Below are 27909 nucleotides of genomic sequence, written 5' to 3'. Positions count from 1 at the left end.
AGCCGCCATATTGGCTTAGCCCACTAGGGACTTTTCTATCATTGTTAGTAACCAATATCTGCTGTTTGTTTGTTCTGTATTTCTGTGATTATTTACTTATTTAGTAAATAAATAATTAAGCCAATTTGCATATTACTGATTCATTATGTAAACTAGGCTTCGTGCAGACAAACAAGAATTTTACAATGTTTGGAATGAGACTAATGAGGTAACGATTAATAATTAATTAATAGAAGACAGATAATGATCAGATATTAAAATATCTGAAGAGTTATATTCTGAAAGTTATAACTTTCTAATCAACATTTTCCATGGTGCACCTACTTCCTAGATAATTAAAGTTTACATGATTATTTGAATCACGTAATAATAATTACACAGAGAATTGATTTGATAAATTAATTGTCATTTAATGATAGTCCAGACACGACACCAGTGATATTGCTAGGTAGCCTTTTTTAACATCACACCAATTGTTAGAGAAATAACAACTGCAAACTTTGCACAAATGCGAAAATATAGCAAATGTGGCCTCCAGACATCCCTGCCCAGGAAATATGGCCCATTTTTTCTGTGTTAACTTCATGTTCTGTAATGGAAGAGATTTACAGCGGTCCCAGGGTAATACAGTATCTCAGGGCCACAGCAAGGATACATCACTGTTCATTTATTGACGCTGACAGGCCACGTCATTACGTGAGAAGTATCAGGTTTAAGGTATGACTCAGATAAAGATAGTGTCGAAGAAACAAAAATGTATTTATAAAACAGGGGCAGGCAGGGGTCCGTAATCCAGAGAGGGTGCAAACGTACCAGAACAGCAGGCAGTCAGTCTCAGGGTCAGGGGAGGCAGGGGTCAATATTCCAGTAAGGTGTAGTAAGGTACAAAACGGCAGGCAGGCTCAGGGTCAGGGCTGGCAGAAGGTCAAACAGGAGACAAAGGGCTGTGAGACATGGGTTTAACTCTGGACACATGAAAGGTAGGATATATACGAAGGGTACGGGGCAATAGAAGATGAACAGCAGAGGGGCTAATGATTTTGGAGATGGGAAATGGGCCGATAAACCAAGGAGGGGGGGTAGTTTCCACCCAGAGGGGCAGATCCCGAGTGGACAGCCAAATCTTTTGCCCGAGACGATATCGGGGAGCCGGGGTCCGGTGGCGATCCACTTGTCGATACCTGGAGGTGGTCTTCAGGAGGGCCGACCGGGCTCTCCTCCAGGTACAACAAAAGAGGCGGGCAAACATGTGGGCAGAAGGTATGCCAACCTCTTCTTCCTGCTCAGGGAAGAGCGGGGGCTGATACCCCAGGGAACACTCAAAATGTGATAGGCAGAGCAGGGAAGGGTGTTGCGGGCATATTCAACCCACACAAGCTGCTGGCTCCAGGTGGTGGGGTTGGCGGAGACAAGGCAGTGGAGACAAGGTAGCGCAGAGTAGTCTCTAGGTCATGGTTGGCCCGCTCTGACTGGCCGTTGGACTGGGGGGTGGAACCCGTAGGACAGGCTGGCTGACGACCCAATGAGGCTGCAGAACACCTTCCAGAACCGGGACGAGAATCGAGGACCCCAGTCGGAGACCATGTCTACTGGTAGTCCATGGATCCGGAAGACGTGCTGCACCATGAGCTGGGCCATCTCTTTGGCAGATGGTAGTTTGGGGAGAGGAATGAAGTGGGCGGCTCTGGAAAACCAATCCACCACATTCAGGATGGCGTTGTTGACATCAGATGTGGGAAGACCCATTGCAAAGTCCAGGGAGATGTGAGACCAGGGACGGTGAGGGACAGGCAGAGGTTGGAGGAGACCAGCCGGAGCTTGCAGAGGAGTCTTGTTTTACTCACAAACCATGCAAACAGCGACGAATGTAAAGACGTCAGGGACCATGGTAGGCCACCAAAAGCATTGTCGCACAAGAGCCAGGGTCCGACAGGAGCCTGGGTGGCAGGCAATCCTGGTGGAGTTGGCCCACTCCAGGACCACAGAGCGGACCGCGTCAGAAACTAACATCCAGTTATCAACCCCCTCCCCCCCGGGGTTCAGCTGGGAACGCCTCACGAACATGCTTCCCTAATCCCCAGATGAGTGCCAATGCCAGGCATGAGGTGGGTAGGATGGTCTCGTGTTCCAGGGTAGTAGCCGTGAGGCTATAGCAGCGTGACAGCGCATCCGGCTTGACATTCTTGGATCCCTTGACATTCTTGGATTGAGGCGCTTGGCGGTGCTGAGATTTTCCAGGTTCTTGTGGTCGGTCCACACAATGAAAGGCTGTTCCGCCCCCTCCAGCCAGTGCCTCCAACACCATCTTCATCGCGAGAAACTCATGATTCACCACATCGTAGTTTCTCTCCGTGGTGTTGTGGAGGTGGGAGAAGAAGACGCAGTGATGTAACGACCGCTGGGACAGGACAGCCTCCACTCCGGCATCCGAGGCATCGGCCTCCCCCCGGAACTGGCACTACAGGTCAGAATGAACCAAGATGGGAGCTGTGGGGAAACGATGTTTAAGATCCCAGAACGCCTGGTCAACAGCTGGGGACCACGTGAATGGAACCTTGGGAGAGGTGAGTGCAGACAGGGGGGAAGCAAGTAGCACCCTTGCTGTAGCACCAGATAAAGGGGCGATAAAAGTTGACGAATCCCAGGAAACGCTGCAGCTATACTGTGGACGTAGGCTGAGGCCAATCCACCACCGCTCTCAGCACCCTGTGATCCATCTGTATGCTCCCTGAAGCGATGATGTAACCCAGAAAGGGGATGGTGGAGCAATGGAATTCACACATTTCTGCTTTTGCAAAAAGCTGGTTCTCCAGGAGGCATTGGAGAACCTTTTGGACTTGGAGCACATGTTCTTGGGTGGAGCGGGAGAAGACGAGGATGTCATCGAGGTAGACGAAGTTGAACCGGTTCAACATGTTGCGGAGAACATTATTAACCAGAAACTGAAACACAGCAGGGGCTTTGGTGAGGCCAAAAGGCATAACCAGATACTTGTAGTGACCGCTGGCCGTGTTGAAGGCAGTTTTCCACTCGTACCCTTCTGTATCCACAATGGTAGGCATTCCATAGGTCCAGCTTTGAGAACACAGTGGCCCCCTGGTGCGGCTCGAAGGCCGAGGAGATGAGAGGTAGAGGGTAGTGGTTCCTCACCGTGATGTCGTTGAGAACTTGGTAGTTGATGCACGGGCCCAGGGTTTTGTCCTTCTCCACAAAGAAGAGCCCTGTGTCGGCGGGAGAGGCAAAAGGATGGATGAACACAGCAGCTAGGGAGTCCTCAATGTAGGTCTCCATAGCCTTGGTCTCCGGACCCGACAGGGAGTACCATCGTACCCGTGGCGGAGTGATGCCTGGGAGAAGATCAATCCCGCAGTCATATGGTTGGTGCGGCAGCAGCGAAGTGGCCCGGGCCTTACTGAACACCTCACAGAGGTCCTGGTACTCTGCGGGGATGGTGGAGAGGTCCAGGGCAGCTTCCGAGCTCCCAGGAAGACGTCCCAAGGGAAGGCTGCACTGATTTCAGGCAATGGGCGGGGCAGAGCTGGCCAGGAGAATCCCAATACCACGGGAACCTGAGGATAATTAATGTGCAGGAACTGGATCATCTCTATGTGGTTCCCTGACACACGTAGGTTGATGGGGGTGGTATTGTGGGTGACTCGGCCAATAGAGCGCCCGTCCAGTGCTCTAACGTTCATGGGAATGGAGAGGGGCTGAGTGGGGATATCCAGCTCGGAAGCCAGGGTAGTGTCCATAAAGCTCTCATCAGCCCCAGAGTTGATGAGTACCCAGAGAGATTTTGACTGGTTATCCCCACTTTTTTTTACATGGCCTGAAAATGGCATGAAAAGGAATGCAAGTAAGGGGTGTGGAAAAGTTATCCGTATGGCCCACCAGAGTACTCACTCCTACCGGTGAGCCTGGTCTTTTAGTGGACAGGGGGAAACAAAATGACCAGTAGTCCCGCAATACAGGCAACTCTTAGTGTGAAGCCTGCATAGGCGTTCGGCTGGAGACAGCCTAGCTCTGCCTAGTTGCATTGGCTTGGGAAGAGGTGAATCCGCAGTCTTAGGAGGCCCCCGATCGGAACTCGGGTAGCCTCAGTTTCTCTCAGCAATGGAGCCGTCAGGGACTTCCGGGATACCTTGGCGGTGAAGTGGAATCGACTCTCCTCTCCTTCCTTCGTTCCCGTAGTCGTCAATTGATCAAAATGGTCAAGGTGATAAGCGAGTCGAGATCCATCGGTAGTTCCCAGGCTGCAAGCTCGTCCTTAACTTCCTCCGATACTCCGTGTAGGAACGTGTCAAAGAGCGCTTCCGGGTTCCAAGCACTCTCAGCTGCAAACATGCGGAAATCCACCACATAGCCTGCCACTCTACGGGAGTCTTGGCGTAGCTGGAGCAGCTTGCAAGCAGCCCCTCTCCCAGACAACGGAGAATCAAACACGTTCCGAACTTCCTCCATGAACTCCTCCAGACCCGAGGCAGACAACGGATTGCTGCTCCCACACCGCCATGGCCCAGGTGAGTGCCCTCCCGGACATCAGCGTAATGGCTTATGCTGTCCTTGAGCGGTCCGAGGGGAACGAAGATGGCTGCGGCTCAAAAATGAGGGAGCCCTGGGAGAGAAAAGGCCGGCAGGTCCCGGAATCTCCATCATAGTGCTCCGGAACACTGGGGTGTCCGGCGAGGTGACACTGCTAATAGTTGAGTTACTCAGGGGCTGGGAGGTTACCATTGTGGTAGGCTGCCTGACAGACAAGCTACAAAATGCTCCAGTAATGCGATTGGAACCCTTCCATAAGACCGCGAAACAACTCCTCGAGCCTTCCAATAGTGGCTCCTTGGGAGAAGATAGCGTTGCGGAGCTGGTCCGAGTCTGTTAGGTCGGTCATGGCCAGTTCTTACTATCACGTTTAAGGTATGACCCAGATGCAAACAGTATCGAGAAACAAAAGTTGATTTCTAAAACACCTCTACATGTTCATCATCAGAAATGCTAGCGACTCCTGTGGCAGGCCGGGCGCAATGCATGCTAACCAGGTCGCCAGGTGCACTGTGTTTCACATTGGTGCAGCTGGCTTCCGGGTTGGATGCGCGCTGTGTTAAGAAGCAGAGGAAGTATCAGACTCTAAAGAGGAAGTGCACATTGTCTCTGAATGTCCCTGCTGAGGGTGCTAACTTGGCTCACAGGAAAGGGTGTTACTGTGCATGTTACTGTTCCAATAAAGCTTTTAAAAGTGTAGTGTCTCTCAGTCCAAACGGTTTCAGAATGCATACAGCACCCTGCCTTACCCCAGCCCAACTGTAGCTCATGAATATGGATGAGAAACACTTAACCTCTATGGGTCATTCAGTCCTCGCATCATAATATCTGAGAAAAAGCTGAAAAAAAGATGCTCCACTTCTGCCGCACATGAATAGTGATTTTGCTGCTGCCTGATCACGTAAGTGTTGAGTACAGGTTTGACTGTTAAACAGTGAGGCAGGCTTTGCATGTGAAGAAAGAAGGAAGCCCACTGGTACTGAGCAGGATTTGTAATGCTCCCATTCTAGGTCTATGGTTCTGTTCTAGCTATACAGTTCAAGTAAATTCCTTATGGAGCTAATTTAACTAAGAGTGTTGTAATGCTGGTCTTTTAGTTAGCTGAGGTGTTAACGTATCTCTCCACAGAGACCAACAGATGATTTACAGCAGGTTTCCCAGCCCTATCACAGCCCTATCCCCTAGCCACCTCTCTTCTCTCTCAATCCAATCAATTAAAGGGCTTTGTCTCTTCCATCGCCTGGCACTCTCCCCAAGTGTTTTGGCTCATCCACTCAGGTACTGTAGTGTATCAGTGTTTTAAAACGCTACAGGGATTAAGGCCTTGTGTTTGTGTGGTTTTCTGCTTGTCTGTATACTGGTTTGATTATCTGCACCGGAGACATTATACAGATTACAATAAAAGGACAATCGCCGTGATGCGGTGTCATAATCAGTGTTGATGTTTGCATTATGTTCATGTCAGGCCTTTTTATTTCACCTTTATTTAACCAGGTAGGCTAGCTGAGAACAAGTTCTCATTTACAACTGCGACCTGGCCAAAATAAAGCATAGCAGTGTGAACAGACAACAACACAGAGTTAAACATGGAGTAAACAATAAACAAGTCAATAGCACAGAAGAAAAAAAATAAGGCATGAGGAGGTAGGCGAAAAATGACAATTTAGCAGATTAACACTGGAGTGATAAATGATAAATGATCAGATGGTCATGTACAGGTAGAGATACTGGTGTGCAAAAGAGCAGAAAAGTAAATAAATAAAAACAGTATGGGGATGAGGTAGGTAAATTGGGTGGGCTATTTACCGATGGACTATGTACAGCTGCAGCGATCGGTTAGCTGCTCAGATAGAAGATGTTTAAAGTTGGTGAGGGAGATAAAAGTCTCCAACATCAACGATTTTTGCAATCCGTTCCAGTCACAGGCAGCAGAGACCTGGAAGGAAAGGCGGCCAAATGAGGTGTTGGCTTTAGGGATGATCAGTGAGATACACCTGCTGGAGCGCGTGCTACGGATGGGTGTTGCCATCGTGACCAGTGAACTGAGATAAGGCGGAGCTTTACCTAGCATGGACTTGTAGATGACCTGGAACCAGTGGGTCTGGCGACGAATATGTAGCGAGGGCCAGCCGACTAGAGCATACTGGTCGCAGTGGTGGGTGGTAGAAGGTGCTTTAGTAACTAAACGGATGGCACTGTGATAAACTGCATCCAGTTTGCTGAGTAGAGTATTGGAAGCTATTTTGTAGTTGACATTGTGGAATTCGAGGATCGGTAGGATAGTCAGTTTTACCTGGTAAGTTTGGCGGCGTGAGTGAAGGAGGGTTTGTTGGGAAATAGAAAGCCGACTCTAGATTTGATTTTAGATTGGAGATGATTGATATGAGTCTGGAAGGAGAGTTTACAGTCTAGCCAGACACCTAGGTACTTATAGATGTCCACATATTCTAGGTCGGAACCATCCAGGGTGGTGATGCTAGTCGGCCGTGCGGGTGCAGGCAGCAAACGGTTGAAAAGCATGCATTTGGTTTTACTAGCGTTTAAGAGCAGTTGGAGGCCACGGAAGGAGTGTTGTATGGCATTGAAGCTCGTCTGGAGGTTAGATAGCACAGTCTCCAAGGAAGGGCCAGAAGTATACAGAATGGTGTTGTCTGCGTAGAGGTGGATCAGGGAATTGCCCGCAGCAAGAGCAACATCATTGATATATACAGAGAAAAGAGTCGGCCCGAGAATTGAACCCTGTGGTACCCCCATAGAGACTGCCAGAGGACCGGACATCATGCCCTCCGATTTGACACACTGAACTCTGTCTGCAAAGTAGTTGGTTAACCAGGCAAGGCAGTCATTAGAAAAACCGAGGCTACTGAATCTGCCGATAAGAATATGGTGATTGACAGAGTCGAAAGCCTTGGCCAGGTCGATGAAGACGGCTGCACAGTACTGTCTTTTATCGATGGCGGTTATGATATCGTTTAGTACCTTGAGCGTGGCTGAGGTGCATCCGTGATCGGCTCGGAAACCAGATTGCACAGCGGAGAAGGTACGGTGGGATTCGAGATTGTCAGCGATCTGTTTGTTGACTTGGCTTTCGATGACCTTAGATAGGTAGGGCAGGATGAATATAGGTCTGTAACAGTTTGGGTCCAGGGTGTCTCCCTATTTGAAGAGGGGGATGACCGCGGCAGCTTTCCAATCCTTGGGGATCTCAGACGATACGAAAGAGAGGTTGAACAGGCTGGTATTAGGGGTTGCGACAATGGCGGCGGATAGTTTCAGAAATAGAGGATCTAGATTTTCAAGCCCAGCTGATTTGTACGGGTCCAGGTTTTGCAGCTCTTTCAGAACATCTGCTATCTGGATTTGGGTACAGGAAAAGCTGGGGAGGCTTGGGCGAGTAGCTGTGGGGGGAGCGGAGCTGTTGGCCGAGGTTGGAGTAGCCCGGAGGAAGGCATGGCCAGCTGTTGAGAAATGCTTGTTGAAGTTTTCGATTATCACGGATTTATTGGAGGTGACCGTGTTACCTAACCTCAGTGCAGTGGGCAGCTAGGAGGAGGTGCTCTTGTTCTCCATGGACTTTACAGTGTCCCAGAACCTTTTGGAGTTAGAGCTACAGGATGCAAATTTCTGCTTGAAAAAGTTGGCCTTTGCTTTCCTGACTGACTGCGTGTATTGGTTCCTGACTTCCCTGAACAGTTGCATATCGCGGGGACTATTCGATGCTATTGCAGTCCGCCACAGGATGTTTTTGTGCTGGTCGAGGGCAGTCAGGTCTGGAGTAAACAAAGGGCTATATCTGTTCTTAGTTCTGCATTTTTTGAACGGAGCATGCTTATCTAAGATAGTGAGGAAGTTACTTTTAAAGAATGACCAGGCATCCTCAACTGACGGGATGAGGTCAATATCCTTCCAGGATACCCGGGCCAGGTCGATTAGAAAGGCCTGCTTGCAGAAGTGTTTTAGGGAGCGTTTGACAGTGATTAGGGGTGGTCGTTTGACTGCGGACCCGTAGCGGATACAGGCAATGAGGCAGTGATCGCTGAGATCCTGATTGAAGACAGTGGAGGTGTATTTGGAGGGCCAGTTGGTCAGGATAACGTCTATGAGGTTGCCCTTGTTTACAGATTTAGGGTTGTACCTGGTGGTTTCCTTGATGATTTGTGTGAGATTGAGGGCATCTAGCTTATATTGGTGTTAAGCATATCCCAGTTTAGGTCACCTAACAAAACAAACTCTGAAGCTACATGGGGAGCAATCAATTCACAAATGGTGTCCAGGGCACAGCTGGCAGCTGAGGGGGGTCGGTAGCAGGCGGCAACAGTGAGAGATTCATTTTTAAAATTAGAAGTTCAAACTGTTTGGGTTTGGACCTGGAAAGTATGATATTACTTTGCAGGCTATCTCTGCAGTAGACTGCAACTCCTCCCCCTTTGGCAGTTCTATCTTGATGAAAAATGTTATAGTTGGGTATGGAAATCTCAGAATTTTTGGTGGCCTTCCTAACCCAGGATTCAGACACGGCAAGGACATCAGGGTTGGCAGAGTGTGCTGAAGCAGTGAGTAAAACAAACTTAGGGAGGAGGCTTCTGATGTTGACATGCATGAAACCAAGGCTTTTTCGATCACAGAAGTCAACAAATGAGGGTGCCTGGGGACAAGCAGGGCCTGGGTTTACCTCCACATCACCCGCGGAACAGAGGAGGAGTAGAATGAGGGTGCGGCTAAAGGCTATCAAAACTGGTCGCCTAGAGCGATGGGGACAAAGAATAAAAGGAGCAGATTTCATGGCGTGGTAGAGTATATACAGGTCATAATGCGCAGACAGGGGTATGGTGGGGTGCGGGTACAGCGGAGGTAAGCCCAGGCACTGGGTGATGATAAGAGAGGTTGTATCTCTGGACATGCTGGTTGTAATGGGTGAGGTCACCGCATGTGTGGGAGGTCGGACAAAGGAGGTATCAGAGGTATGAAGAGTGGAACTAGGGGCTCCATTGTAAACTAAAACAATGATAACTAACCTGAATCACAGTATACAGGGCATATTGACATTTGAGAGAGACATACAGCGAGGCATAAAGTAATCGCAGGTGTTGATTGGGAGAGCTAGCTAAAACAACAGGTGAGACAACAACAGCTAATCAGCTAACACAACAACAGCAGGTAAAATGGCGATGACTAGGCAGAGAGGGTCGGATTAACTACACACAGAGTCTCAGTTCGCGGCTGGGGCCGCCAGATAAAAAATAAATAAACAGAATGGAGTACCGTGATTAATGGCCAGTCCAGCAGGCATCAGTTATGTAGCCAAGTGATCATAGTGTCCAGGGGGCAGCAGTAGATGGAACAGGTAAGCCGCCACTATGCAGCGACACGGCGTTTAAAGTTAGTAGCAAGGGGCTAGTATGAGCGTCTGCTCCGACGGAGGCCGGTTGAAGGCACAGCGGATGGAGTATTCGTCGGCAGACCAGTCGTGGTGGTGCGGCGGGGCGCTGTGTCGACAGAGAATCCAAGCCAGATGGTGAAAGAGGTATTGTAGAATTTAGTTTGCTAGCCGGGAGATGCACCTGGCTCACGGCTAACTGGTGCTAGCTTCGTGGCAGTGGCGTTTGCCACTATAGCCAATCGGTAGCAGCGGTGATCCAGTGTCAAGGTCCAGAGTTTACAGCAAGGATCCGGTGGAGTATTGGGCTCTAGCCGTGTATGAGTGGGGTTCGGGTGAACAGCTGAGTAGGCCGGGAGGTGGGCCTCAGGGATAGCTTTGGTACTGGATGCCACGGTGAGTCCAAGCTAGCTGTGAGCTAACTAGCTGCAGGCTGTGAGCTAGCTAGCTAGCTAGCTGCAATTTAGCTGTGAAGATCAGAAGTAGTGGTCCAGGGATTACGGCAGGAATCCGCCGTTGTTGTGGAGAGACAGTCCGATACTGGTAGACTAGCGAGTATTATCCAGGCTAAGAACAGGGCTGTTATCTGTGCAGAAGGTAAAAGCCGCTAGCAGTGGCTAACAATGACTAAATATCTTGTAGCTAATTAGCTAGTTAGTTTCTGGAGGTTCTTGAATGTGTTCTAAAATTGAAAATAATAGCGATTCCGTATGACATTAGGTGAGGCAGGTTACTGGAATGTATAATCGAATTAAAAATCGAAAAGAGATTGAAAATAAATTGAAATATATAAACAAAAAATACGAAAAATACAAAAGTACACGAGAGGAACAAACAAATAAACAAACACAAACACGTCTTCACTGCTACGCCATCAGACCTATGGCTCAAGCTGATGATGAAAGTCATGTATTTCCTGTTTATGTTATTTCAGTCAGTTTGTGTGTGCATAGTTAATGCCTTGAACATCATTGATCTGCTTGAGAGAGAGACACACATTTTTTGACCATTAAAATAACATAAAATTGATCAGAAATACAACGTAGACATTGTTAATGTTTTAAATTACTATTGTAGCTGGAAATGGAATATCTACATAGGCGTACAGAGGCCCATTATCAGCAACCATCACTCCTGTGTTCCAATGGCACGTTGTGTTAGCTAATCCAAGTTTATCATTTTAAAAGGCTAATTGATCATTAGAAAAACCTTTTGCAGTTATGTTAGCACAGATGAAAAGGGTTAATCTGATTAAAGAAGCAATAAAACTGTCCTTCTTTAGACTAGTTGAGTATCTGGAGCATAAGCATTTGTGCGTTCGATTACAGGCTCAAAATGACTAGAAGCAAAGACCTTTCTTCTGAGAAATGAAGGCTATTCCATGTCAGAAATTGCCAAGAAACAGAAGTTCTCGCACAACGCTGTATACTACTCCCGTCTACTAACCAGAATAGAAAGAGGAGTAGGAGGCCCCGGTGCACAACTGAGCAAGAGGACAAGTGCATAGTGTCTAGTTTGAGAAGCAGATGCCTCACAAGTCCTCAATTGGCAGCTTAATTAGTACCCGCAAAACACCAGTCTCAACGTCAACAGTGAAGAGTGGACTCCGGGATGCTGACCTTCTAGGCAGTACATCTGAGCACTGTAAAAATGCCAACTTAACCAATGACTTAATCATAGTTGTTCTGTGAGTTGGGTGGACTTCAGAAAGACAACAAATTGAGCTAAATAAACTTTGCACACAGTAGGCTGAATGTATAAAAACGTGTTGTGTCGAATAACAAATTCACGTTTGCCTTTGGAAGGCAACACTGTATGTTGGTTTAGCTATTTGCACAAATGTTGAGCTAACTCAAAATCCTACTGTAGCTTGTTGCCTTACAATGGTACCTTGAATCAACAAACTGATCAAAATTAGCTGAATTTGAACAAGCTTCTTGAGTAAAAACACATGTGTTTGTGCAAAACCACTCAAAACCACACCCATCAATATCATATTTCCCAGCAAGCTCTTTTTTCAGTATTTTCAGAATTGTTTGTTTCAATAACTGTGTTTTTGCAATTACAGTTCATTGATTGGTTGATTAATTTTAGGCTACACAAACATAAATAACGTAAATATTTCTGAACTAATCCAATCTGTTAGTAGTTGGACTTTTGCACCCGTGACTGAAATGGCTATTCAAGTTTATAGGATTTAAGTCCTCTCAATAATCAGTTTTCCTTACTCTGGCAGTTATTCTCAATGTAGGTTGCGGGTGATTAAAAGTTCCAGTTGTTGGATATCCTCACTCTGGCTTGATTCCAATAGGATTTACACTGCCCTTTGCAAGCCAGCATAATGTGACTTGCAGGCTTGCTGTGGCCCGAAAACCAGGAATTTCAGATCACTGCGTTAGGGTGTAACTAGGCCCTCAAAGAAAGGCCTTAGGATATATGTAAAGTACTGTCATAAAGAGTTACATTGTACGTTGAATCCACTTTTTTTATCTTTTTACAGTGAGGGACCTGTAGAGGCAGAGGAAAGGAGAGTGGTCTAAATAACATGGAGCCTTATCCTGAGGCATTAAGCAACATTTTCTGTGGCACCAAGGACTCAGTGGACACGCTGTATGGGGCGACCTTTATCATGAGCGCACACACTGTGGTCTTAATTAAAGAGAATGTATATAGAGCATAGTCACACAACCACCCACACACAGACACACACATACACACACACGCTGACACACACACACACCACCACCTACCCTCACTAAATGGCCCCCTTCCCCACATGTCCAGAAATTCAATCAGTTCTGCCTTAATCCGCAATAACCGACAACTGCATAGAAGTTTCATTGTTTTTATTTAGGCGTGTCGCAGGTGTAACGGCGTTGGAGCTGTCAAATCAGCAAGCGGCTCCTGGCCTTATACCTATTGCGGACATTGCCATTCGATGTGCCGAGTTGGATTAGTAATAATCCCATGCAGCCTTGTTACAAATTGGGACACAAATTGGGAATGTGTGTTGTAATCTACACCTCGATTAGGCTGATATTAATCACTATTATTTTTGTTGAAAGATTTTAAATGTCAGTGCCATTACTTCTGTATAGTCTACACTTTCTCGTTCTGAACTTCTTCTAATGCAAATGGGATGCGTGTGGCTTCGTGACAATGACCACACGAGCAGCCACTGATTTGACAGCTTTTAACGCAAAACACCATGCTATTGCGGGTCCAGCTACCACTGGTTAACGCGTGACATGATTGAATCTAGGCTTAGATCTGTATTTTCACTTTGTCCCTCTTAATGTTCTACCTATCTCCCTCCAACTGGTATCACTGTGGAGATAGTGAGTGAGGTATGCGGGACCAAAGCAGTTAAGATGGTGCAGGATAGCTGAGCGGGAGAATCAGTTCACAACTAAAGTGTGTGGACGTCCTTACCTGTCACGATCAATATGGCAGGTAAAGGGCAAAGAGAGCTGTATGTAAATCTAACGGAGGTCAAATCGATCCACACACACACACAAAACACTCACAGATGGCACAGGCATACAGACGCTCCCTTACAACATCCTCTATTGTTCTCGATTTCTCAACTCGATAACAATCTATTTAGTTTACAATAATTATAATGAATAATCAATTACTACAGTAACAATATGTTCAGTGAACAATTTGAATTCCAAACAGAGCATGCAGAAAGATGAAATACATCTTAAAAGCACTTTGAGACCTTGTGAGGAAAGTTAGCCCATTTTATGGCCCATTTCTATAAAGCATGCAGATAAGGACTAATTCAATGTTGAAGCACATGCACTTGGATAGGGACATAGAAAAGTATAAAGCAGAATAAACTGCTGTGCACATTGCGAGGCCATGCCTGTTGATTAAAAGAGCCGGGCTATTGTTAATGATATGAGCCACTCCATCTGCTCCCTAATGGGCATCTCAGGAATGAGATCAGGATGATGTTTAGGTTTGTATACAGCATATTAAGATGACATGTTATAGCTCTAGTAGCATGGTGCTATCCAGATCCATACACTATAGGGGTTCTACCATGCAAGAAGATCATAGTGGGCTGCAAATGCTTTGTTAGAGATTTCCAAGTCTTCCAAGAGTTTGATCTGGTTCCAGATATAACCTTTTTAAGATCCATGTAAAACCCTTCCCACAGAGGGTTCTACATAGAACCCAAAAGAGTTCTACCTGTAATGAAAAAGGGGACAGCCAAAGAATCCTTATGGAACTCTTTTTTTCTAAGAGTGTGTAAACTCAGTTTTACTGTGCAGTGATGTGCTGCGTGTTTTAGTTTTTGTTGGTGTGGTTGGTTGGTTGTTCTGTGCTACCTGGCTGCCTGGCGCTAATGCACTGCAGTGGCTCTTTAGTATTCCTCTCCTGCCGTCTGAGAAGGTTCACTTCTGGGACTGGCGTGGAGTGGCGGGGAATATCGGCCACCGCTCCCTACCGCCCTCCATACACACTATTAATAAGCCCTGTGCACAGAGTCTGTGGCAGGCAGAGGACAGGGCCATGCAGGGGACACAGTCAGAGCGCCTGGCCAGGCTGGAGAGGGGACAGGGCAGGCAATCCAAAAAGGTATTGATTGGATGACTGGGCCTCTCTGTGTGTCAGAAAGTGATAGGGGCTGCTGACTGTAGGACCCACAGAGGATGAACACAGAGCAAGGCCAAGAGACTGTTAACTACTCTGTTAGGTGTGTTGTCTAAGGTGTGTGTGTATGTGTGCGAGCGTCAGCGTTCCTGCTTGCCTGCATGTATGCGTGTCTACTGCCCCTCTGTGTTCCCCGAAAGTGAAATAACACCTCCTAATATCAAAACCACACTGATTTGTTTTCATTTCTATGAGGTTCTTTGTGTGATATGATACATATTTACCAAGATAATGAACACACACAATTTGGAATATCTGGTTCCATTTGTCATTGCCAGCACAGACCCTCCCCACACAAAGCCTGTATCGGTCCATCTAAACAAAGCGTTTCCTGGCTCTAGCAACTATGAGTGCTAACGTAATTAAATACTGAACAATTCTCCAAGCTAACATAATTTATTTACAAACAACTGTAACGGTTTTCCTCCTCTTCCTCTGAAGAGGAGAGGCGAGAAGGATCGGAAGACCAATATGCGGCGTGGTAAGTGTCCATGGTTCTTTTAATAAGAAATACTCAACATGAACACAACTGATAAAAAAACAATAAACGTGAAACGAACAAAAACCAAAACAGTACCGTGTGGTGAAAAACACAGACACGGAAACAAACACCCACAAACAAACAGTGAAACCCAGGCTACCTAAGTATGATTCTCAATCAGAGACAACTAATGACACCTGCCTCTGATTGAGAACCATACTAGGCCGAAACATAGAAATCCTAAAATCATTGAAAAACAAACATAGACGGCCCACCCCAACTCACACCCTGGCCATACTAAATAATGACAAAACAAAGGAAATAAAGGTCAGAACGTGACAACAACACATTCATACTCATCGAAATCCAATAATTTCTCCTCCTGTTAAAACAAACTGGGTCTCTCATTTAAAAGTAAATCAGAAAGTACATTTTCAGTGTGGCTAATGTCTGTGTTTTGCAAACGTTTATATTCATAGAAAGAAAAAAATCTAAAACCCCTCGCCCCCATTTTAATCAACATTTCTCCTTTAATGATTATATTTTGTATAATGTGTGTTTCTCTGTTAACTGTTGTTGTGCTGTCTGTTTGTTGCAGGTGATGGGAACCCCAAGGAGAGCAGTCCCTTCATCAACAGCAGCAGTGCCAGCGACGTGGAGAAGAGCCAGCAGTACAATGGCAAGAATATGGCCCTGTTTGAGGTCTGTAACACAGGGCTCCCTAACTTGCTTCCCTATAATTACACAATAATTAAATACTGTCATTACTTTGTTCCCTTCGTTTAAAACGACCACCTACAGTTTATACGACACCTTGCTTGCTCAGGCACCAGGTGGTTTGAATTCTTTGAAATAAGTAGTGGTTTCTCAGTTGTCAATACACCTTAGAGGGCTGATATGATGTCTGTCCACCTGTCCCTGTGTACTGCAGGAGGAGATGGACAACAGTCCCATGGTGTCGTCCATACTCAGCAGTCTGGCCAACTACTCCAACCTGCCTCAGGGCAGCAAAGAGCACGAGGAGGCCGAGAACGAGGAGGGGGCGGCTCCGTCCAAAAAAAAACCTGCTGTCAAGGTACTTCATCTAATCTAAACTAAAGTGTGGTCCCTAAACATAGACATTAGCTGGAGTTTGAATTGATCTGATGCGGCAGAGTATGGTCCTTCCAGGTCAGCATTGTCCACCTGACAAGGTGGAGGATTAAAGCTGATTAAGAACGGAAAGGAGGATTACTGATGACGCTGTCAGCCATGTTTAGGCCTGGACAGGATGTGATTGATGGCTGTGTGTGCTGCCCTTTTCCTTCCCTGATGTTACACATCAGTTTGGTAATTTATAGGACCTGAGCAGGGCCACATTAGCCCTGTTAGCCCTGTTATGTGCAGTGGAGCATAATCCTGATACATGAAGCTACTCTCTAGGCCTGTCTTGTCACACTGGTCTGAGTCAGGTTACTGTATCATTCACTTCCACTCCTTTTCTTGTTATCTACATCCTAATTTGACAGCTCCTTCCAGCCAAGAGGCCACAAGAGGCTGGTATTATGAGAGAATATTATTAGGATGTGGTATTATGAAATAACACATATGGAATCATGTAGTAACCAATAAGTGTTATATTATGTTTTATTTTATCTTTGAGATTCTTTAAAGTAGACACCTCTGGCACGGATGACAGCTTGTACACTCTTGGCATTCTCTCTTGGCATTCTCTCAACCAGCTTCATGAGGTAGTCTCCTGGAGTCTCCTCCATTCCAATTAACAGGTGTGCCTTGTCAAAAGTTAATTTGCGGAATTTATTTCCTTCTTAATATGTATGAGCCAATCAGTTGTGTTGTGACCATGTAGGGGTGGTATACAGAAGAAAGCCATATTTGGTAAAAGACCAAGTCCATATTATGTCAAGAACAGCTCAAATAAGCAAAGAGAAACAACAGTCCGTCATTACTTTAAGACATGAAGGTAAGTCAATACGGAAATTTTCAAGAACTTTGAAAGTTTCTTCAATTGCAGTCGCTAAAACCATCAAGCTCTATGATGAAACTGGCTCTCATGCGGACTGCCACTCCTCAGTAAAATGCACATGACAGCCTGCATGGAGTTTTCCAAATGGCACCCAAAGGACTCTCAGACCTTAAGAAACAAGATTCTCTGGTCTGATGAAAACAAGATTGAACTCTTTGGCCTGAATGCCAAGCATCATGTCTGGAGGAAACCTGGCATCATCCCTACGGGGAAACATGTTGGTGGCAGCATCATGCTGTAGGGATGTTTTTCAGCAGAAGGGACTGGGAGACTAGTCAGGATCACGAGGAAGATGAACGGAGCAAAGTACAGAGAGATCCTTGATGAAAACCTGCTCCAGAGCGCTCAGGACCTCAGACTGGGGCAAAGGTTCACCTTCCAACAGGACAACGACCCTGAGCACACAGCCAAGACAATACAAGATTGGCTTCGGGACAAGTCTCAGAATGCCCTTGAGTGGCCCAGCCAGAGCCCGGACTTGAACCCAATCAAACATCTCTGGAGAGACCTGAAAATAGCTGTGCAGCGTTGCTCCCCATCCAACCTGACAGAGCTTGAGAGAATCTTCAGAGAAGAATGGTGAAGTGAAGTCCTATGGGAGATCCAATCCCATATAACTCAATAGCTGAAAGCCATGTCTGATCAATTGAAGAGTTTGAGAACTATATTTTCTCCTCTATACATATCTAGACAGACAGGCCCACATTAAGAAAATAATTAGATGGTCCTTCTCCCTAGTAACAGGACAATTGCTAGTCATTAGCTAAATGAGCTGACAGAGATAGAGGATTTGTGCAACCTCAGCCAGTATCCTAGAGCCACCTCCACCTGCGTGAATAGAAGAGTGAAAGTAAGTGTCCACTAATATGATATCATACATCTGGATTATTTTAAGTCCATATAGTGAGACACCGAGGAATCTCTGTTGCCTGAATTTCAGCTTTATGCCTCACAAGCAAAAAAAGCCTTCAATCATGGAGAGCCACAAACGTATCGCCAGCCCAAAATAATGAGGAAAAGGAGAAGAAAGTGCTTTCTTACTGCTGCCATTCAAATAGGTTAATGAGGGAGGAGATGTCCCCCACTCAACTCCTCCACTCAACTCAGATGCCGGAGCCGGTCACTAGAGGAATTTGCTTTGTTCCACTAATGGTGTGGGGTACATTGCTGTACTTTTATCAAGTTTGTACTGCCATGCCACAGTTAATCATTTTCATATTTAATCAGTATTGATTTGTGTTTGTTCTCCAGGCACCATCGCTGGGCACTCTGATGGGGGTGTACCTGCCCTGCATCCAGAATATCTTTGGTGTGATCCTGTTCCTGCGGATGACCTGGATGGTGGGCATAGGAGGGGTCTTTGGCTCCTTCATCATCGTCTTCATGTGCTGCTCCACGGTGAGTCACAGCTCTGGACCATATTCTTTTCACTCACTCTCTCTCTCCTGTTCTCCTCCTTTTTCTTCCCCTTAAACTTTCTCTCTCTTTATATCACCCTCCGTGTTTTCCTCTTTTTCTCTTCCATCCACTTTGTCTCTCCCCTCCCCTCTATCCTCTCTCCATCGTTGTTAGAATGGGCACTCTGCCAGCCAGAGCAGAAAGAGAGGCACGTTTGCAGCACTGATAAGGATATACTCAACGCCACTTCCATTTGAATTATGTTTGATGTCCCAAAGCTCTCCCAGTTGAGTAAATCCTAGTTTAATCCTGTTTTGACCTGAGGTAGCCCTGAAAGCTTTACAGAATACATTTCCCTTAACTTACTTACGTAAATATATATTTTTTTTTAAAGTGTTGTATACCCAAGTATATTTTCAGATTCCATCACATTCCGGTTCACAGTCATTTCATAATTTTCTACTGAAAATAAGGATTTAAGCCATAAGAACTGTAACTTAAATTTCATAATGCATGTAGAATGCATTTATCCAAACGGTGTTCCTTTTGGTTTGCGCACCAAGAGACTGAAAGCTATAGCCTTAGTATTTAGTTCTCAAGGCTAGTACTATCTTGAGCCAATCCCCAAACACTAGGTGACTGCCCTTACCCACGCCTGTCACTGATCCAGTGACAAATGAAGGCTAGCTAGCGCTCTGAGCTGCTATCAGCTCAATGACTGCCGGTTAGCATGTCAGCAGCAGCACTGACCCTTAAGGCAGATATAGCCCATCCCGACCTGATCAAAGACAACATCAAACCCCAACAACTCAGCAGTGAGCTCAGGACTATAAAGAACTGCTATTTGGGGCAATACATAAAGGTGGTGACCAGTTGGACCTCTGTTCCAATCCCACCCCAGGGATAGTAGAGGGCTGTGTGTTACATTACTAATAGACTAGAAGACCCTGAGCAGCAAAGCCTGCTCTTTGTGGAGATCCATCAGATGTGTTAGATAGAAAAGACAGCATGATGGGAGAATATCATTTATCCTCACTTGATAATGGGTAATCTGATCTCAGTTCTGTGCCAAAGAGCATGACTTAAATAGTAGAATAGACTAAAATGTCATACCCTCTAAATTGTTGTTACCCAAAATTACAACCAACTAATTGCAGCATTACCACAGAAATGGAAGAGGCAAGTGGAAGGGGAAAAAAGTAAGGAACTTGTCTGTTATCCCTGCATTAAAGACCAAAAATGGTTAAAGAAATGTGTGATAAATAAAAATATATACCAGTTTCATTTAAGGACCAAAAAATTGACAGAGGTGCCATCTAAATTGCAAAAAAGTTGGGAAGAGATGTACCGATTCCATGGCACATGGTTTATGAATTGACACACAAAACGACACCAGATTCAAAATTATTATACAAAATTCTTGTTTATCTTTAATTTACAATCTGTAGAAACTATGAGAATAGAAAGGTTCAGTACTTTTGTGAATCATCACAGCACAGTTGAAAAATATATGGCAAATAAAAATCCAAAATGGATAGTGTTAAGCAATAGAGTGGGGGTGGTTGAATGGAGCTGAAGGGTGAGACTAATAACAACAAGATAACAAATGTAAAACAAACTGGGACTGAAAAATGTGTATAGGATCAGAACTTTTGTGAAATAGCACAGTTACAAATAGAAATCAACTGGATGGACATCAGAAATAGAGGAAGGCCAGGACTAACAACAAACAAAATATATTTATTTTAAAATAGATTGTGTCTGTAAAATATGTATAGTATGTATAAACTGAAGGTAGAAGCCAAAGAGTTATTGTTATTTAGTTTACTCAAATTGGGGGAGTGGTGGTAGAGTTTGTGGGGAATAATAAAGGTATATTCTAAAAACAGTGTGCATGTGTATATATGTATATATGTATGTGTATGTATGTGTATATACAGTTAAAGTCGGAAGTTTACATACACCTTAGCCAAATACATTTCAACTCAGTTTTTCACAATTCCTGACATTTAATACTAGTAAATATTCCCTGTTTTAGGCCAGTTAGGATCATCACTTTATTTTAAGAATGTGAAATGTCAGAATAATAGTTGGGAGAATGATTTATATCAGCTTGTATTTTTTCATCACATTCCCAGTGGGTTAGAAGTTTGCATACACTCAATTAGTATTTGGTAGCATTGCCTTTAAATTGTTGACCCATTTGCGACCAAGCTTTAACTTCCTGACTGATGTCTTGAGATATTGCATCAATATATCCATATAATTTTCCTTCCTCATGATGCAATCTATTTTGTGAAGTGCACCAGTCCCTCCTGCAGCAAAGTACCCCCACAACATCATGCTACCACCCCCATGCTTCACGGTTGGGATGGTTTTCTTTGGCTTGCAAGCCTCCCCCTTTTTCCTCCAACAACAATGGTCATTATGGCCAAACAGTTCTATCTTTTTTTCATCAGACCAGAGGACATTTCTACAAATGTACGATCTTTGTCCCCATGTGCAGTTGCAAACCGTAGTCTGGCTTTTTTTATGGTAGTTTTGGAGCAGTGGCTTCTTCCTTGCTGAGCGGCCTTTCAGGTTATGTCGATATAGGACTTGTTTTACTGTGGATATAGATACTTGTGTACCTGTTTCCTTCAGCATCTTCACAATGTCTTTTGCTGTTGTTCTGGGATTGATTTGCACTTTTCGCACCAAAGTACGTTCATCTCTAGGAGACAGAACGCGTCTCCTTCTTGTGCGGTATGACGGCTGCGTGGTCCCATTGTGTTTATACTTGCGTACTGTTGTCTGTACAGATGAACGTGGTACCTTCAGGCATTTGGAAATTGCTCCCAAGGATGAACCAGAGGAGGTTTTTTCAGAGGTCTTGGCTGATTTCTTTTTGATTTTCCCATGATGTCAAGCAAAGAGGCACTGAGTTTGAAGGTAGGCCTTGAAATACATCCACAGGTACACCTCCAATTGACTCAAATGATGTCTGTTAGCCTATAAGAAGCTTCTAAAGCCATGACATCATTTTCTGGAATTTAAACTTCTGACCCACTGGAATTGTGATACAGTGAGTTATAAGTGAAATAATCTGTCTGTAAACAATTGTTTGAAAAATGACTTGTGTCATGCACAAAGTAGATGTCCTAACTGACTTCCCAAAACTATAGTTCGTTAACAAGAAATTTGTGGAGTGGTTGTAAAACGAGTTTTAATTACTCCAACCTAAGTGTACGTAAACTTCCGACTTCAACTGTAGGAAGATAGATAGATATATTTACCCCCAAAATATATGGGGGATTGGAAATGATGTAGACAATTACATTGATGGAAGCTACAATCTATCTGCAAAATTAAAGCTGAACCACCCCACCCCCCAAAAAACAAAAAAATAAAATTATATTGTTGTCTAAAGTGCTGTGATGTGGTTACTAAAACGGCTGTATCAACAGATTAGTAGAATATATTTTTGTTCTCATTTCGGATATGAATAGCAGAGAAGTAGAGGAATATTTCATATACCCTAAAGTTTTATCTAAGTCATTGGGAAAGTGGTCAAAATAGCTGATTTGTGTCAAAAGTTACGTTGTTAGAGTGAATAGAATAGAATGCTGGGAGTCACAAAGTCACAATGAGCCCTGTACAATGTTGAGGAAATCCCATGAAAGATTGACAAAAAGTTGAATAGTTTAAAAATAAATTATATCAAAAAGTTGTATACAAACAACTTAATCCAGACCGGTCTGCACAGAGTTTCAAGCTTAAACGGTGGAAGAGGAGTAGCATTCGAAATAATAATAAGAAGTGTGATGTAGATTTAATGTGGGACGTTTGCTGTTGCAAGTCCCATTAATTAGGGCCTTATCTGTGGTCCTTAGGTAGCATTACCACCTGATTAGGAGTCACTTAGCAGTGCCACGCCGCCACGCCACCACGCCTTTTGGATAATGATGTGCAGTTATCAAACGATTCATTCTTTTTGAACTACTCTTTGTACTGACTCGAGAGTCATGATTTGTTTTTCTGAGTGATTTGTTCATTTGAGTCGTTCGTTTGACCTGCTGGCCGCACACGCGGCCGTAAATACATGTTTACAACACATAATTGATCCCATGGTGCAAGAATGTATACAATTAATTGATTATATTGAATGTTATGGACACAGCTTTGTAGAACAAAAACATATATAGCCTCTGCTCAACAAACTTGAACTTGAGGATGAATTGTTTCGGGTGCTACAAACGATATTGTGCCTATCACCCTCACGGCAAGAAATGCATTCCGCCAAATGTCATTCGCAATCTAGTCTGGTTGCAGCCACAACTAGATCTTGTTTCATAATCTTATTTGTATGCCGAACAAGTCTCATAGACAAATCCAGTAAGCACACTATGGTTAACGACATGTGAACGAGAGACGATTAGTTGTCAGAGAGACAAATTTCCCTTCACTACTGTTGGGCCCTGCATTTACTACTCACCAGATTACACACACAGCTCATACACTGGAAACACAAACGGAAGAGTCACTTTACCCCTACCTACATGTACAAATTATCTCGACTAACCTGTACCGGTACGCCCTGTATATTTTATTTAAGTATGCAAGTTAAGAACAAATTCTTAATTTCAACAGCCTGTTCAGGGGTAGAACGACAGATTTGTACCTTGTCAGCTCGGAGATTTGAACTTGCAACCTTTCGGTTACTAGTCCAACGCTCTAACCACTAGGCTACCCTGCCGCCCCAATGTACAGTGCATTTGGAAAGTTTTCAGACCCCTTGACTTTTTCAACGTTTTGTTACGTTACAGCCTTATTCTAAAATGTTCTGTTAATCTTTGCCTCAATCCTGACTAGTCCCCCTGCCACTGAAGAATATCCCTGCAGCATACCACCCTGCATACCACTGCTGGCTTACTTCTGAAGCTAAGCAGGGTTGGTCCTGATCAGTCCCTGAATGGGAGACCAGATTCTGCTGGAAGTGGTGTTGGAGGGCCAGTAGGAGGCACTCTTTCCTCTGGTCTAAAAAAAATATCCCAATGCCCCAGGGCAGTGATTGGACACTGCCCTGTGTAGGGTGCTGTCTTTCAGGTGGGACGTTAAACGGGTGTCCTGACTCTCTGAGGTCATTAAAGATCCTATGGCACTTATCGTATGGGGTGTTAACCCCGGTGTCCTGGCTAAATTCCCAATCTGGACCTCACCTAATAATCCCCAGTTTACAATTGGCTCATTCATCCCGCTCCTATTCCCCAGGTCTTTGCTGCAAATGAGAATGTGTTCTCAGTCAACTTACCTGGTAAAATAACAGATAAATAAATAAATCCCACAGCATGATACTGCCAGCACCATGCATCACTGTAGGGATGGTGCCAGGTTTCCTCCAAATGTGATGCTTGGAATTCAGGCCAAAGAGTTCAATCTTGGTTTCATCAGACCAGAGAATCTTGTTAGTCAGAGTCTTTCGGGGATTTTTTGGCAAACTCGAAACGGGCTGTCATGGGCATTTTACTGAGAAGTGGTATCCATCTGGCCACTCGACCATAAAGGCCTGATTGGTGGAGTGCTGTCCTTCTGGAAGGTTCTCCCATCTCCACAGAGGAACTCTGGAACTTTGTCAGACTGACCATCGGGTTCTTGGTCACGTCCCAGACCAAGGCCCTTCTCCCCCGATTGCTCAGTTTTCCCAGGGGGCCAGCTCTAGGATCATTCTTGGTGGTTCCAAAGAATGATGGAGGCCACTGTGTTCTTGGGGACCTTCAATGCTGCAGACATTTTTTAGTACCCTTCCTCAGATCTGTGCCTCAACACAATCCTGTTTCAGAGCTTTATGGACAATTCCTTGAACCTCGTGGCTTGGTTTTTGCTTTGACATGCACTGTCAACTGTATGACCTCATATAGACAGGTGTGTACCTTTTCAAATCATGTCCAATCAATTGAATTTACCACAGGTGGACTCCAATCAAGTTGTAGAAACATCTCAAATTCCAGATGTCTGAATACTTTCCAAATGCACTGTAGCCTCTTTATTGTTATTTTATTGTGTTACTTTTTATTTTATACTTTAGTTTATTTTGTATATATTATCTTAACTCTATTTCTTCAACTGCATTATTGGTTAAGGGCTTGTAAGTAAGCATTTCACGGTTTTTGGTGCATTTTATTTATTGATTGAGCTCAATCATCTCTCTCTATCACATTTGTTATGTCACACTATTTTTGTCTCTCCGTGACTTCTTCTCTCTCCCTCTGTCCTGAGATCTATTTTCATCAGTGTCTCTCTGTATCCATCTCTTTCCCTTTCTCCAGATATCTTGTTCTCTCTCCGTTCGACTCTTCCCTGATCTGTTCCGTATTTGTCTCTATCTAGCCGTCTCTCTCTCTCCCCATGACTAGCTCTATCTTTCTTTGGCTAACTACCCCTCTCTCTTTTTAATGATGGCCTCTCTCTAATACCATCCCTCATGCTCTACCTCCTTTTTCTACTGTCCTTCTCGCCCTCTTCCTGACACCCCACAACTGTCTCTCTCTTCTGTCTTGTTAATTTACTGTCATCTTTCCCCTCTCACAGGCACCCTTCTACTCCTCTCATGCTCTATCTCTCATGATTCCATTCGTACGAGCCTAATTCTCCCTCCTTCTTTTCCCACCTCTCTCCATATCTGTCCCTTTCATTCTCTCTCCACTCTCCATTCTCACCCCCCTTCCTGCCCTCTCTGTCGTCCTGCCTCTCCCCCTCTCTCTCCTCATTTTTTGTGGTTTTGTGAAATGCCCTACCTGCACTGAGCTTTAGCAGAGATGGTTGGTCTGCCTGCCCAAACATATAAATGATTAATCCTTTATTTAGCTGATGCCCTTTTCTCCTCTGGGGCTTTGGGACCCAGCTGAAAGGGCAGATTAAATAAGCAACACAGATTAGGTATACTTAAACCACTGATCCAGAGTCTGCTATTTTTTCACCCATCAAACGGATATGGTTATTTGGAGGTAGTGTCATCTGATCCTAGATATGTGGTTAAGGGAAACTTTTATGTCAAGCCTTATTAGATTATTAGATTATTCACACTATTATTATTATTATAGATTATTATTAGATTATTCACACCTTATAAATATATAAATACTGAAACTATTGATTGCTGTGATCTCTATTTTCTTCCATCAGGGATGTTGATTAGATTGATGAGGCGTCAGTTTAGTTCAAGGTTGCATTGTGTATGTTGACATGATCGATCATCAGCCAAATAGCTAAGAAACTGTTTGGAACCACCCTCCCAAAGTTCATATTCATACATATTCATCACAAACAATATAGTATTAAGGTCAGGCACCACAGGCTAAAATTACAATTTTGAGATTTTGGGGTATTTTGGTCCATTAACATTAGTATTTTCAAAAAATAGAAGTAAAAATGTCAAAAAGTTGATGAAAGTGTATACTTTTGTTGCTTAATTATACTGCTCTCAGAAAAATGTATTGAAGTGTCACCACCTGTAAATGGGCATACATGCATAACTTCAAAGCTCACTACATTGAATCACACATAATTTCATAGAGAATGTTATAGCAACTTAGTTTGGAGAGATGGGGATTGGGTCTAAATTGGCATTTGGTAGTCTAAATTCAGTGTACTTATCTTTAACTGCCATTTTCCAAAAGGCAGACTCTTCCCACATGCCATATCCTTTTTCTCAGCCTCAGAACCATCTGCATTAATCAAAGGTTGTGTATTTATCACTAGACATGTTCTCCAGACTTACACTTAGGGAATTGTTGGTATGATGTCAAAGTTTTATTCTATATTACATTTTCTTTTCTTTTTTAAAGCACCCAAAGTGCAATTGAAATGAAGATGAAAAACATAATTATCCACAATCTCCTATGTGTATGTCCTGAAGTGTCTTAACAAAATGAAACCAAAAGGCTGACATCATTCAGGGTGAAGAAAAAAAGCATTATATTTGTGTCCACATTCAACTGGTAAAAGTGGATATGATTAAAGGACTATAATTCCTTTGTTCGGGTGTGGTGCCTTGCCTTACACTGTTTCACTAAGAATCAGCACTCTGCAGCTGAGGGCTAAAACAGATGGAACTGCTCCATTTTTAAAATAGTGCTATCTCCCCTCTGCCTCCTCTCAGACCATGCTGACAGCTATCTCCATGAGTGCCATCGCAACAAATGGAGTGGTGCCAGGTGAGTGTGTGTCACAGGCACACCTTGGTGCATGCATGAATGGATGGTCTGGGTAACGCATGACAATCTTGTTGTTTTTTCCCCAACCAGTTAGGTTTTCACATCTGATATTTCTCTGGTCTGTGATAGGACAGTTAATGCTAGCATGGCTAAACCAGAACCACACTGTACTAGCACCCCTTCTATCATCTGTACAAAGTATGAAAGTGTTGAAGTGTGAAAGTGTGAAACATCAGAAACCTTTCTATTTCTATTCGGAAACTCAAACTATTCTGTGCCTATCCATAGAGTCATGATCCTGTATAGAAAGGCTAGGGCTTTTTTCCTGATAAGCTCTAACATGCCTAAGCAATGTCTATACAGCAACTATATTTCTGTTGACAAACTACTACTTCTGCATATTCAAGCCCGAAGTCTTGAGACTTACTGTATGTGCAGACCTGGGGTTTATCATTGAAAACAATATTGAGCAAAAGAGGAATGCCAATGGCTGTGTTTGTGTTTGTGTCTTTCAGCCGGAGGCTCCTACTACATGATCTCCCGTTCCCTTGGCCCTGAGTTTGGCGGAGCTGTCGGAATTTGCTTCTATCTAGGAACTACTTTTGCAGGTGCAATGTACATCCTTGGTGCCATCGAACTTCTGCTGGTAAGGAAAGATGATTGCTATTATTTTATCGTTTTGTTTGCTATCTGTTTTCTTTCCCCCTGTGCCTTGTGTCTGGCGTTTTATTTTGGGGGCGAGACCACATGCAACATTGATGAATGCAGGAGGAAGATGTTTGTTCTTCTGCCTACAGATTGTGGTGCAATAGATTATGCCAAAAATTATCCATTAAATACAATCAATTATGTTGATATATTTTCATTTTCGACAAATATGAAAAGTTGTTGCAATTCCTGATAATATCTAAATTATAATTGATTAATCAAGCAAGCTATCACACTCACAGCAAACTGTTCATTTGTTAGTGCCTTGTCTGTGCCATTATAATGATATTAAAGAAATCCATTATCCATTACATTTATATGATTTTTCCAATGTTTGAGATAATATCTGATATCTATTCCTACACCCTCTCACTCACTCCCTGCTTCCTTTTTTCTCCTCATCCTTTTCTGTCGCTCGCTCCCACTCTCCCTCCATCCTCGTCCCACCATGTCATTTTTAACACACCCTTTCTCTCCCTCCATCCTATTCTTACTCTCTTTTCTCTTCCTCTCTCCTTTT

General features: G+C 44.2%; 1 protein-coding gene across 1 annotated transcript in view; it reads left to right on the top strand.

Moving 5' to 3' along the window:
* LOC112215726 (solute carrier family 12 member 5) overlaps positions 1-27909 on the top strand; it is a 98706-nt gene that overhangs the window by 35202 nt on the left and 35595 nt on the right. Inside the window, exons 2-6 of the mRNA XM_024375052.2 lie at positions 15664-15767; positions 15997-16140; positions 18343-18489; positions 26627-26681; positions 27197-27327. Coding sequence (XP_024230820.1) covers positions 15664-15767; positions 15997-16140; positions 18343-18489; positions 26627-26681; positions 27197-27327 — 581 coding nt within the window. The remainder of the gene's footprint in view (positions 1-15663; positions 15768-15996; positions 16141-18342; positions 18490-26626; positions 26682-27196; positions 27328-27909) is intronic.

Source organism: Oncorhynchus tshawytscha, linkage group LG16, assembly GCF_018296145.1.
Source record: "Oncorhynchus tshawytscha isolate Ot180627B linkage group LG16, Otsh_v2.0, whole genome shotgun sequence".
NCBI lineage: Eukaryota > Metazoa > Chordata > Actinopteri > Salmoniformes > Salmonidae > Oncorhynchus > Oncorhynchus tshawytscha.
The sequence above is the reverse complement of the archived record's forward strand: the minus strand, read 5'-3'. Positions and strand labels throughout refer to the sequence as shown.